This window comes from Struthio camelus, chromosome 5, assembly GCF_040807025.1.
Source record: "Struthio camelus isolate bStrCam1 chromosome 5, bStrCam1.hap1, whole genome shotgun sequence".
Classification (NCBI taxonomy): domain Eukaryota; kingdom Metazoa; phylum Chordata; class Aves; order Struthioniformes; family Struthionidae; genus Struthio; species Struthio camelus.
Window position 1 is genome coordinate 53415630 of NC_090946.1, and position 14469 is coordinate 53430098.

At 36.2% G+C, this 14469-nt stretch overlaps 1 protein-coding gene across 11 annotated transcripts in view; it reads right to left on the reverse strand.

Moving 5' to 3' along the window:
• Positions 1-14469, reverse strand: part of HEATR5A (HEAT repeat containing 5A) — a 73000-nt gene that overhangs the window by 13129 nt on the left and 45402 nt on the right. For 9 of the 11 annotated variants that reach the window (XM_068946410.1, XM_068946406.1, XM_068946411.1 and 6 more), the window contains 9 exons: positions 12428-12454; positions 10438-10576; positions 9072-9251; positions 8029-8268; positions 7083-7264; positions 4586-4654; positions 3980-4159; positions 1378-1612; positions 696-944 (listed from right to left, as the gene is read on the reverse strand). In XM_068946410.1, the coding sequence (XP_068802511.1) occupies positions 696-944; positions 1378-1612; positions 3980-4159; positions 4586-4654; positions 7083-7264; positions 8029-8268; positions 9072-9251; positions 10438-10576; positions 12428-12454 (1501 nt within the window). The remainder of the gene's footprint in view (positions 1-695; positions 945-1377; positions 1613-3979; positions 4160-4585; positions 4655-7082; positions 7265-8028; positions 8269-9071; positions 9252-10437; positions 10577-12427; positions 12455-14469) is intronic. The other 2 variants (XM_068946413.1, XM_068946412.1) reach the window with 1 other exon arrangement.

The window sequence follows — 14469 nt, forward strand, 5'->3', positions numbered from 1 at the left end:
CGAGTTCAAAAGCAGAATAAAGAAGGCACGCGTCCATGGTAAAGTATATAAAATTTGAAGCACTAACACGGCAGCGAAAGGAGCAGGGAAAATAAGTGCCTTATGTCTCAGAGGTCCCCTTTTCACTGAGAGCAATGAAGTTCAAAGGGAAGCTGGCTCTATATAGCGAGAAGGAGATTCTGAGATTCAAAAGAGAAGCATCTAGATCATATAAATTCATCTCAGAAAGGAAGAACAAAACAAGGATACAAAAGAGAGACCAAAGGGAAAAAGTATAACCAGGAATGCCTAGGGTGTGTAAATTTAGAGAATTAGGTCCAAATTCAACTGTCTGATTAGTATGGAGTAAAGGAAGCTTGAACAGAGCTTTATGTGAAACAGTGTACTTCAGTGAAGCACTCTGTAATTGTAGTGCTACAACCAAGATCAAATCCATGCTTAAACTTGAATGTTCATGAGCAGAGCAGTAAATTGAAACACTTAGCTCACGCTGAGTGTTTTTTTTTTTTAATCACAGTTGGGAAAACACACAATTTTGTCATTAGGACTTAAATTCTTCTGAATATATGTTTTCCAAAGAGATTCAACAATGCAGCCAGGCATGGACAATCAAGTATTTCTTTGCCAACAAATTTACAGCTATTAAAATGACCTTTTTGGCTTACAGCATCTAGATAGATTATGCACTCACTAACCCAAGATAAGATGAAATCTGTCAGTATTCACATCCTCAGGAGATTTCACCAAGGGCCTGGAAGAAGAATCTTGACACATTGTCGTTGGGGTGACAGGTCTAGAGAGATTAGTAACTCCTTCATCCGGATCAACAACGACGAAACCTGTGCTAGTAAGCCATAATGCTGCAGCATAAAGTATTAGTGCCCAGGAGTTGTAGTAATGAGGTCTGGCATTTTCGATTGTCTCTGCTGTATAAAACGTACCACCTACAAGAAGAGAATTTACAGTTTCAAAGATGTGATTTATTTTCAACGACAATAATTTTTCACTGTTAGAGAACTGAGATTCATCTTCTTTTTGGAACGATGTTTACCGTATTTTATGACTTTTTAGAAAAAGCGCGCAATATTAAAATTCAGGCTGATGAGGGCACTTTACTTTGATAGAATCCAATACTATTTTCTTTTCCTTTATTCAATCATAAAAATCTAAAACAAATAGAAATACCAAACAAACGCTACCTTCCTATCGGTGAAATCTGTTCTCAAAAGCAGTCATTATTTTTTGATAAGTACACAAGTATGTGCCCTATTCACTGTATAATTTACACCTTACTGTGATCTAGCTTAAGTTAGCTAGGATATTTATGACAGGTGCTTACAAGTGACCTGTGAAAATACAATTGATTTGCCTTCCTACCTTCAGCAGGTAATTGAGATGCATATTCTGAAGGCAAAGTTAAGAGAGCAAAATCCTGAAGTGCAGCAAGCCACAGCTTGCTCAGAGTTCCAAGATCTGCTTGAACTAAGTCTAGGAGTCCACTGCCTGAAGACGCTATATCTCCGTAGCTTTCTTCTGTAGAGTTTGCAGTTTTCAACGAGTGATTGTGTGCATCACTTCGATTTTTTTGCTTTTCAACTGCAACGATGTAAACCTGTTTAAATATTTGGAGAAGGACAGAGATTTACAAACATTGACACTTGGAAAGCTACTGTGATCACTAGTAGGACTGCCTGTTGAGCAGGCCTACAGTTTCCTAGAATTTATTCCTACTTCAAGTAGGCATGGCTAAACAAACACTTATTTTCTAAACCTCTGGAATTCCCTCCCCCATCTAATCTTCATGCAAAAATCTGAAGAAAGGAAAATCTACTAAAACTCTTAAACGTAGCTCCAGTTAATTTCCTTGCTCTCAAAAAATGTATGAATTGCTTGTCCAGCTTCAGCTCCCACCCACCACACGCCTCTTTAATTTTAATCACTGGACTGAAGAACCTATTATCAAATAATATACCTATAATCCTGATGATTCCAATATACCCGTAATCACGAAACCATTGTCAAATCATTCCTTAATCTCTTTTCAATGAAATCACATATCACAATTGTAACCAACTTCTCAAATGTCTGTATCACTCTCTGTTAGCAGTAAATAATGAAGAGGACAATCTTGCATCGTTTGCAGACTTTGAGTGTTATCATCAAAAGGTTAACTTCAGTCTGAGAAGGCTAATTTCCCTAGATGCCACTTTAGTTAATAGAAGAAGAGAGGAGCGGCGGGCGGGAGGGAAAAAAAAAAAAAAAAAAAAAAGAATAGACCAGACAGCTTCACAATCAGTTCCTTCAGACTGCGATACTGGGAAGAGATGGAGACAATAGACATTCAGGTTTACTTGCGTTTGCTTGAATATCAATATCCTCAGGAAGTATAAAACTTGAGTTCAGTTTAATATGCACATTCAGGACTACAGTCAGAAGTCTGACAGTATTCCTCAGTCTGCATTCAAGAGAGCCAATTCTTAGAATCGGGTTCAAATATTACAAAAGAAGTGTGTCCAAAGACAAGCCTTTACCTAACAAGTGAAAATGACATAAATGTGGATACCATGGACACAAACTGGGTTCTTTTAACAAAGTATTCTTTACACATACTAATTTTTGCGATCTCAGTAATTTTAACTCAGCGTTTCTGTCTTGATTGCTATTCCATTTGCATGAAATCTGACTGAGGCTCACTCTACCAAACAAATGTTGCTTTTAAAAAAAAAAAAAAAGTGTACAATCCTTCAAATTCTGGAAACGAGAAACGTGTAAGATCTTAAGTCAGGAGGAATCACCTAGGGCTTAAGTGAAATACGTTTAAATTACTGGTCACAAAAGCTTGTCTCCTATTTCCTTTATCATAGCTTCTCATATCTGAAGTCCAGTAGAAAATTATACGGTTTTGCTTTTAAGATATCTAGTGATCCTTATTATAGATTAGAGCATACCACAGACCTTCATTTCTTAAAATTGTGCCACATATCTAATCTGAATTTTGCCTCAGTTTCTGCGTCTCATATCTAGTGCCTCCTATCTAGTCTGAATTTTTGCCTCACTTCCTCAACGATAGGATTAATAGCCATGTATCATCAAAAATATTTTATCCATATCAGCATTTTAAGCATTTATCTTTTCTTAAATAGATGAAATAGATCAATCTACTTAAATGTCTCAATGTCAGCACGTTTATAGAATTTTTATTCCTACTTGCTAGCTTTTTTCTGTTGGCTTTCCTATTTTGCCAATACTCTTTTTCAAATATATAAGCCAGAAGTTATGTTTTTCAGCAAATGTTCCCATTAATGCCATCTACTGACATCACCTGCTTTCTTCTTCGTAACACCTCCGTGCATATATATAGAAATATATTAACCACCTAATGTCCTCATATTTAACTCATATTTAGCTGGTTATCTACTGTCAGCACCAAGTTCATTATCAGTGCTTTGTAAGACATATCTTCTAGACATTACTGATGCTGTTGATTCTTAAATAGCTAACCTTGCATTTACACATATTAAAACAGGCATTCATGTGAGCTGACTCTACTAAGCCAGTTAGTCAACGCAGTACTTAACTGACATCGTTAACTTACAAGAACTCACTTGTAAGAAATTAAACACCGATAAGACAATACATGATGAACACTTAAAGACAGTATATACTATATACCATAACTATCTATACCTTCCCAATTTAAAATGGACATTGAATCATTAGAACATGTTAAAAAATGTGAAGAGTATAATGCAAACAGTTTAACTAGCAGTGCCATTGTTAAGTTTACAAAGCATCTCATTAATCACATTTATTTTTTAATCTGAGTACAGCTGGAGTTGATGCAGTGTTTGGAGTAATCAAAGCAAAGCAAAGAACCAACAACTATTTAACGGAGCATATTTCCTGAAAGCATTCTGTCTGAAAGGTTCTCACTCACCTAACAGATATCAGGACTACTGTTAGAAAGCATTACACTAACCTCTGCCCAAGCCTTAAGCACAGCCAGTATCTCCATAGTTGATGTGCTTTCATTATATTGTTGACTTTGTGCTTCTTTCCCAGCCTGTGCTTTGACCAAAGAGGATACTAGCAACTGGTGAACCCTTCGGAGGTCATTAAGGTCACTTACTACACCACTTGCTATCCAGGCACTACACACCTAGTGTTGTAAAACAGCATTAGTTAGAAACAACAGCCAAAGACCACTGGATACTCCTTTTTCCAATTATAAAATGATGTAAAACACATTTCATTTCTACTAAAATATAGTTTGTCTCAGATTATAACCAATGTTAAAATGCATAACAGTTCAGTATGCATAAGTGATGAAAGCCAAAATCATTACAATGATGTCATAAATATTTAACAATTGAAGTATCAACTGCTACAAAGTTTCTCAAAAGATTTTAAAGTGCATAAAATCTTAGATGTTACCAAATACAGGTAATACTGGTGACATTATTTTGTGTGCATTAAAAACGTAAGACTTGATGATTTATTATTTCCTTTTTCTTAAGTGAGATATCAAGGAAAAATAAAATTTCAGAGGATCTATTACTCAGGAATACTGACTTTCAACACTTGCCTGACATGCTTTTGCTGTGACATCAGGAGGGGTTTCTGGAGCAAAGGCAGGCCTAAGTGCTGCTCCAACCTAAAGAGAAGTTATACAACATTTAATATATAATGAGCAATTAACTAAATATTTACTTTTCATAAGAAGGCTGTGTTGCAGTTTTCCTTTATAAAGCATAAACCTCAAGTTTCATTTTTGTCAGGCTGTTTTGAGGAGATTAAAGAAAAGGAGACAGTTGTAGTCATACTTTTTTGGTTCTCTTTTGCTTAAACAAAAGACATTGTTTTCTTTGAGAGCCGTCTTCAAAGTCACTTCTACTCTTTCCACATGCGAAAATCGAAACAGAAACCTCTTCCTTCCTGAAGTCTTGATTTGATAAGTAGCCCTCAAAACAAAAACATTGCTCCAAACCATGAAGGACTTACAGGATGCCTAAAATGAGTGACATTTCCTCACTCAGAGAGAATACAGCTTTAACGAAACAAATAACTGAAGCTGGTCAGCTTTGCAAAGCGAGAGAAGGGGAGAAGAAAAATCCCATTCATCCAGTAAAGAACGCATAAACCCCTACTGATCAGGTCTCAAAGACTTCAACCACTCTCATGGCTGGAGGCTATTTTCACTAAAGGCGGATGAAAATTTCCCTTGCCGCTTTAGATCGTATCTGAAAATTCAGCCTTAAGCCTGATGCTCTTTGGGATGAAAATATAAAGTTTAATTGGACTATGTATAGAATGTCTACTGCAATGGCACCTTTCTCTCTCAGACGGTCAGCGTCTACAATAATAAATTATTCAATAGTTAAGGACCAATCTAAATCTTAGCCTCTCTTCCAGCTAGGCCCCCTACTATTGATTCCTGAGTAAGCGCAGGCTTATATCAGCCATGTCTTTTTCAGAGTCTCTTACTGGGGGAAACCAAGTTCCTACTGAAAAATTACCTTGATAATGCTTTACATCATTTTATGGACATTCTAAAAGAGCTCTGTTTTGGGAGAGCTGAAGATCTAATGTCACGACGTGCTTTTTCATATGCTGAACGACCAATGAAATGAAATTTTTGCTACAGGCACGCTGGAGATAAATACGTTTTTATACTTATATTGAGCCTCCGCATAATAGAAGTAAGGGAAGCCAAAATAACCATCTTGAGTTCATGTAGATCAGTGAAAAGGACTTGTTTTTACTGACAGGTGCAGTTTGTTAAGATCGCCTCAAGGCTCAGACTTCATTTAAGGAACTCCTGAACAAGATTTATGGAAGAAACCCCTATTTATATCTGGAAAAGGCATTCTCCTATATTCACCTATTTCTATTTACTGTTACAGAAAGAATTTTCACAAGAAAAGGACTGGATATACAATTGTGTCACATCTCTTCAACTTCTACGAAATAGTTGATAGGAAGATATGAATATCGCATTAGACAAAACCCTTTAAGGGTAATGAAGGTTAGAAGGAGAAGGGGGCATTAGTTAATTATCAGATCCATTTGTGAGCTGTTTGAAGGTATGGTACAGCAAGGAGATATAGTGTATTTTTTTGCTTGGAAGCTCCGAACTAGCTCAAGACAACTCTTCTCCCACAAAGACATGCCAGGAGAATAGAATTCTAATGCCAAAAATGTTAAAGCAAGATCAAAACTACAGAATACTTGGGGTTGGGAGAGACCTCTGGAGATCATCTGGTCCAATCCACCTGCTCAAGCAGGGTCACCTAAAGCAGGTTGCTCGGAGCCATGTCCAGCCAGGTTCTGAAATCTTCAAGGATGGAAACTCCACAATATCTCTGGCCAGCCTGTTCCAGTGTTCAAATGCCCTCACAGGAAAGTCGTTTCTTATGCTCAAGTGGATTTCCTGCATTTCAGTTTGTGCCCATTGCCTTGGTTGTCTTTGGTGTCAATATCTCTCTCCATTTCTATGAGAGACACTGATGTGACTTATGCTAGAAACTGAGGAATGGGAGCGAGATGAGCCTTAACACAGCTGCCTGTCACGTTTCAGTCTGGAATGCAAAATGATCAAGACAACTTTTCTGTAAGTCTCAATTCCTTTTTTTGCCCTGAAGTAAACCTTGTGACTAGAATCCATGCTTTTACATTCTCTAGCTTACTTATCAGTCAAGATATCCTAGTATGATAACGTGGCGTGTAAAAGCTCCTTATTACCAAGCAGAGTTTGAAGCGTTTGTTGTTCCTAACTGCTCTTCTCATACTCCCATACTTTGAAATCAATGCTTTCTAAAAAGAATAATGATGTTCAGTTTTCTCTTTGCTGTATTCAAATAAGGAAGAGGGAAAAAAATGCTCAGCCTTGAAAAACTGTGGCTAAAACTCACTGACCCAAAAGATGCCTTCTAAGTAAGTTAAGTCTGAAAGTAATCAGTAACAGTTTCAGTAACAAACTAGCTGAAACGCAACAACAGCACTACCTACTGCAAAAAGCAAATTTCTTTTAGTGATTAACTGTCACTCTAAATTTTTTTTAACTTATTAGCAGTAGTGCTTACATTGGCTTGATATTGCTCTAGAATTACATGACCTGGAAACTCAGGTTCTGGAACAGCTGCAAACTTCCGAACAACAATTAGCAATGTTTGAAGCCCAGAAAGACGGAGCTGATCACTGTGATCTGTGGCAGCCATAAAAGCCATACGTATCAAGTCAGCTAAATGCAATACCAAAAAGTCATCTGAAGAGAAAACAGAAATAAAAAAATTTTGTTAAATTTGGAAATAGACATGATAATATATTTTATACTGTTGCTCCCAATACTTTCAAAACGTGTATTTTACATTTTACCACATATCAAAAATTTCCTGAAGGCAGTTTACGCATAAAATGACCTTACATGCACATTCTATATCAGCTGATATAGGCATCTTTCCCTTTGAATGTAAACACTTATTCAGAAAAAAAACCATAAATACCATTACGTTGAGGTAGATCTCCTTAACAAAAAAACCCCAAAAAACAAAAATCAAAAACAAAAAACCAAAAAACCAAAAAAAAGAACTTTGAGGAAAAAAAAAACCTCCAGATAAACATAGAGAGGTACTGAAAAGTGGCATTGTGTTTCTAGTGGTAATTATGCAAATTATGGAGAGGAAAAAGAACAAAGTTTTTTGTCATACTTCCAGATACTAAACTGTGTTGTTGTAGGCAGGTGCCAGCAATCACTTCTGATTGCCAATGCTTATGCAAAAACAATGGCTCCCTGTGCATATGCCATGGTATTACGACCAGAAAAATGAATGCAAATGCTGTAGTGACAAGCCAGTATTTTGCCTAATTAAAATTCCTCTACACCTCATTCAATACAAGCTTCTAATCAGATTGTTTCACTGGCTGCAAATAAATGAATTTATGATGAAATTTCATTAGGATGCAAACTGCCAACATTTATTTTAAGCATACTTTGCATTCTGTGAAATTCTTTCAGTGCCTAACACATACCTCTTGAATCACGTTGTTTTCTTTCCTGAGCCAAAGTTATGTCAAAATGTGCACTGTCTGCATTTTCACACTGGCTGATAATTTTACAAACACACTCTGCAGCAAAAACCCTTGTAGACCAACGTGGATTACTGAAAGGGTGGGACCTTTCATCACTTGCAGAGGTTAATACAGATGCATCATCTGCTTTAGCAGTCTCCTCTTCTTGAGTAGTGTCTACTGAAGCTACTGTATTGAACTCTATAGGACATGGGGAAATATGAGAAAACATAATATTCTTTTATATACTGTGACTGAAAACTACAGAAGGACTTGTAAGAAAGAGTCTTTGAAGTGCTCTCTAGCCTCCAACTCACTATAACTCCCTTCAGCTTTGGCGTCTTAAAATCATTGCTAGAATTACAAATAAAAATGTAGCAAAAGTCTCTGTATTTCTTAGATACTACTTGCTGGAAAACAACATCAATATCATGAACATAAATGGAGAAGAAAGAAAGCAATGCAAGAAAAGACAACCTGTGTATATGTGTGACACAACAGAAGCAATCAGCTTTTCAAATCACTTTCCTCTTGTATGACAAATTAAAAGTCTTCACAATATTCACGACAGTAACTAATTTCACCTGCTCAGGAGATTCATTATGATAGAACAGGTCTGCGTCATTCCTATCACTAATAGCAGAGAGGGTCTGGGTAATTTTCTTGTTGGTACTCGCACAGGACAATACAGAACGTATTCTGTATTTCCATTTCTAATATGGAAATAAGTTAACATCAGGTCTATTAATCAACTAGAATATGAACAGTTAAGACATATTAAGATGTTTACAAAAAACTTCTCAATAAGGAAAAGGCAATCAAAAGGGAAAATGTCATATTCCTTTTGACAGAAGTAAGTTAAAGGGTTCAATGTTTCCATATGAAGGAGTGTGATATACTTATAAATGTCTAACATTCAAGACACAAGATTACTTCACTGACATACTATACTGTTGCAGGCCTTATTTTCACTGTGTTCTGAACTAGAGCTTATTGGCACTTACCGGCTGATGCAGCAAGAACATCTTTACACAGCTTCAGCCAAAAAGAGAGCTTTTCAACTGCCATTGAAGTAAGCATATGACTCAGAGTCTCTCTGATATCTTGGCACAATCTTTGATCCAATTCTTTGTCCAGCAAGCCCAGCAATGCCCCCTCCAGGCCTATTTCTCTTATGTTAACATCTGCCAAGAACAAAGCCTGTGAGCCGAGCTGTACGCAACAAACCTGCAGTAACGACTACAGAAGCCCCACTAAGGATTGCATACGTAATATCTTGTAAACAACAAGTATCTAGCCACAAGTATCTAGCCCTGAAATACTTTTGAACCAATAAAATTAATTGCTTTAATGACATGTCTAAAGCATCTGGGTACAAAATAAGCTTTGCACTTTTAAAGAGACACATTACCAACAGGAAGGAAGTTTCGCGGGGAAAAAAAGAATCCTACTCTGAATTTCACAGCACTACCATTGCCAAAGCATCTGAGCCCCTGAAAGAAGGCTATCTTCGTCCATCTGACTCCTCACACTGACTCATAAGCTAATTCTAAAACAATGTTTTAACTTGAGAGCGAAGTCAAAATGATTCTCCAACATAGCTCAGAAATAGAGATGCAGAAATAATCTGTTAAATGAAGATGACCAGTTTTTATTTGCCAAATATTACCAATTTTAAAAAAATACTATTTTTACAGAATGGCTATAATCCATCTTTTCTGAAATTTTCTGAATGAGCTTGAACTGAAATTTGAAGTGAAATCATTTGTTACCACCACCCCCTCACAAGAGGGCACATAAGGATGAACTTAGTAATTATTCTCATGCCTCATAGCCAAAAACAAGCAAACAAAAAAAACCCACAACTTCAGGAAGTTAAAAATGCTAGGGAGCCCACCTCAGGACCTCTTCCTTTAACTGAGTCTGCAAAGAGGTCAACAGAAACTTTCTTTAGCAAGTTTTGTATGCCTTCCCTCAAATGACACATTTTTAAATTAAGATGAGATTTATGTGGGAAAACAAAATTAATTACGAATATGTAATGTAAAACCCAGGTCTATGAAGCAGTTACTGTAACAGCTAGTGGCTAAATAGACTTAGGTTACTCTAGAACTGCATCTACCTTTTTTGATTTAGTGACTCTTAGCATCTTCAGTACAGTGAAACAATAGCATCTTCATTTTATTGCTAAATAAAATTTGGATGCTTCCAAATTTAGCATCATATAGAAAACTGAAATAGAAAATATCTTTTTGAGCTAAGGACTCCAAAAAGAACAAGGCAAAGTTATTTTTATACCCATAGCAGAGCATGTTTAAAAATCACTATTAGTGCGCCAAACTTCTGGATCTCAAGATTTCCATATGTTACCTGGAGTAAAATCTTCTCGGCTCTCCTTAACTAAAGCAATAGCATATTCCGATACCTCAGCAGCTTCTCTTTGCACAAGTTGACGCAAACAAGCTACCACTGCACGTCTCAGTAACAAGTAAGAGCTACAGAGATTCACCTGAAACATTCAAACATAAAGAATAAGATGTCTGACAAACCTTTCTAGGAGTAACTTGGTACAGCTGGCTTTTTCTGACCAATTAGTTATTAAACAACCTGTGAAGTCAGCAAGCACGTAACTGATATTCTTTTTGCTCTTTTTTTTTTTTTTTTTAATTCTTTTAAGCCCCACATGAAAGGTTTTGCATCATCAATTTTATGGTATGAGTACTTCTAACATTTTCTCAAAGGTAAATTACAGGACTGGTCCAAGGCCAGATCCAACTGCCACTGATGTCAGTAGAAAGACCCCCATTACCTCCAACGACAGCTGAATCATGGTCTCAGTGAACAACCATTAAATCTATTCTTTGACTATAGGATATATATATAAAGGTTTTCAAAGCTCAGTGCATGACAATATACATATATATATATATAAAATCATCATATGCAAGTAGGGAAATGCTGATGTAACCAAGGGTGAGACACACAATCAGGCTTTAATAATTCTGAACTCCATGCATGAAAGGAAGCTTATAAGAAAAGGCAAAGAGAACACTTCTGTAATTACTTCCAAAAAGTACTATACAGACAGATTACACTACATTACGTTTTAGAGAATGTAAGAGAGAGTTACTGATAATATGTTACACTAAGACAAGTCAGCTCTCCTGAGCAGCTTCTAGCAAAAGTTTATAGCATCATCAATTTTAACATCATGTCACATTAAATCTGTTTTTTATATTGAAAAATACATGATAATGCTTACTTATTACAGGAAGAAAAATACTTAAAAATATCATAGCCTCAAGGCTTTTCATTACGGTGGAGGTTTTTGATTTTTGTTGTTCTTGTTTTTGGCTTGCTTTTAATTTTAAGTACCTTCTGAAGGGGATCCACAGATACAATGAATCAGCTGTGCAGCCAAGAAGAATAACTGCACCCATATTTATGGAGTTTAATTTAAAGTTAGGTTATCATCAGTATTGGAGTAAATAACCAAAATAAAGATGTATCTAACTGAAAAAAGTTATCCTTACAACTAATTGTGTACCCTTAGCTGTCACCATCACAAACTAAGATAGAGCTGACTGTCTGCTGCAGGAAGAACTTGCAGTGAGGTCATGCTTCTCATTTGTCAGTGATAGGTCAACATGTGTTAGTCAACATGTTAAGGGCGTAAAGAATAAGTGATATAGAATTTCAGCTTTGTTACATTAACAGAACTAAGTTGTGTCTTCTGAATTTTTAATCTGCAAGACTTAGAATTATACATTTCATATACACAAAAATATACTCTCTGCAAAATAGTTAAAAAAAAAAAAAACCGACTCAATTCATATGTCTGCAAGGTACTTTAATTGAAACTTTCAAAACAGCAAATGTGGCTTTTAATGTAACATCTATTCAAGCAGGCTACACATTTTACTGCAAGTTGGACGTGCATAAATTGCATGCTCATTTTTAATAGGGGAAAACCAGAGGACCTAAATCAGGCTACTGGACAATGCAAGACATACATTTTGCACCTCTCTCATTCTCCCACATTTTAAGTAGGGGACAGGACCAAGTAACAAACGCAAAATACAAGCATCACATACAAACCGAAACGAAAAAATAGTTCCCTTTCTACACTGAACATGTTAAAATCAAAATGATGGCTAATTAAGCACATAAATGAAGTGTATGCATGCCATCTGCAGAAAGTTAGGAAGGGTCTGGTTAGAATGAGAATCAAACAAATGTCACTTGACATGCTTAAAAGAATTTACATTTAAAATGGTGAAAAGGAAGATAAAAAGATGAAATAAAAAACAACACTGCAAACTGCTAAAGTTTTTAGGATTAACAAGGCACGGGGACCTACCAACACAGAATTATCCAACAAGATCTCCTGCACAAAAACAAATGACAAACCAGTCATGACAAAACCAAAATATAAATACCACAGTGATACCAACCACACAAGGAGACCATTACATGTAAATTCAGAGTCTATAAAATTCAGAATCTTATCTCAAACAAATCAAAAACCTAATTTGCTTAGTTCAATTATTTTTCATTTAATGTCAAACATCCTTAAATTGCAGGCCAGCTGTCCCTAAAATTAGTACTTAAAATAAACAGTACCAACAAGACAACAGCTTAGTATAGCTATTGACAATGTATAGAGTACTGTGTTTCAAAAATGTCTTCAATGTCTTGCAGCTGAAAACTGGAGTATTCGCTACGTCTTAAGCTTACGCAGATAAACTCTTTAGAAGTCTGCATTCACGAAAGTTAGCTTTAGAGTTAATGTTAGACATAACTGAAAGCATACGATTTCTATTCCTCTGGAGCCAAGAATTTAATTGATAGATAGGTTAAATATTACTCTGTTAGATGCAAAACCCTGTGAAAAAAGACCCAACTGACAAAAAAGGAATACTGTAAGAAGCTGAAGAAGGGAAGCTAGATAATGACAGGCACATGTACACATTTAAAAAAAAAAAAAGTCACAAAGTGAACAGTCTAAACATTTTGGGGACCTGAGCCAAATCACACTCCAGGTAGTTGGAAGACAGGAGACAGGTGGAGGTGACACACAGCTGCCTGCAGCAATTGTGTTGGCACACCTCATTCAGATTTATGAAAAGAGAGAAAGTCTATTTTAGCATTTTAAAAGTAAGTCTGAAGCTGTGGAAATTTTCCAGAAACCTTTGGGAGAAATGGTGGAGAGAGGAGTTGCTTCATTCTTACTCAAAAAAAAAACAAAAAAAAAACCTCTGTACATTTATATTGAAGATTTTCTCTCACTCGTGTTTCTATAGAGAAGAAAAGACCATTTTTCTGGCCAAAGATTCTTTGCTTTTCCTGTTTTCCTGCCTTAAACAAAGAATGTAGTGGTGAATATTAACAGTATTTAGTACCTAGCTTTCATAGTGTACTTCCTCCTAAGACTTCAAGATAGTCTTGTGCAAAGGAGGAAAGTCACACTTTGTATTCCACATGCAGAAATTCAAACCCATGGAGAAACTCATGAAATTTAAACCCCCCTTCTCCATGGAGAATGACTTGCTGAGGGTCACCCAGCAGGCCAACGGCAGAGTCAAGGGCAGATTTCAGATCCTTGGTCCAGCTCAATGATAAATTCTGCTTCTCCAACAATATGATGATTTAGCAGGTAAAAACTGTACAGATGGACACAGAGTTTTTCAAATACAGAAGTCTGCTTGTGCCATGATCTTCTTACAGACCTGCAAAGCATACACTGAAAACTCTTTCATTTGTGACACTCCCGAGTGACATGTTGATGTTTACTGAACTGTAAGCATCTACAACATTGTCCTTAGTTCTGTAACAAGCTCTTCAGAATTAGAAGAGTTCATCCACGTAAGGCTGCTGACTTTGACAGAGTCTTCCCCTGTAAAGCTCATTGTAGTTTTGGGGTAGAAGTAAACACACAAACACCCAAACCATGAACAATGTTTCTTTTTAATTTAGTAATTTAATCATTATTATAATAATAAAGTACATAAAGTACTTTATGAAACACTTTGACACAACTGGTAAAAGTAATAAAAATCACTAATATCATATAGAAAAAAGATCTTGTCACAACATGCTATTTATTATTAACAGATCATACTGTACATAGAAGCGGAATGTAAACTCCATGGACTTATAGTGATCCAAATGCTAATCCACTGACTGAGTAAGAGGGTGATTCATATGATCTACGATGATTGCATCAATGTATGAAAAGCTTTTTTTTACCCAGAGAGGAGAAAATCATGGCTGGAACACAGCAAAAGAAAAAACGCTTCAGATGAGTTCCAATTCTTCTGCAACTAATACAGGCATGCCTAACATAACGTGGGGCTCAACGAGCTTCTCTGTTGATTTTTCCTGGCTCTCTCAATCATTTTT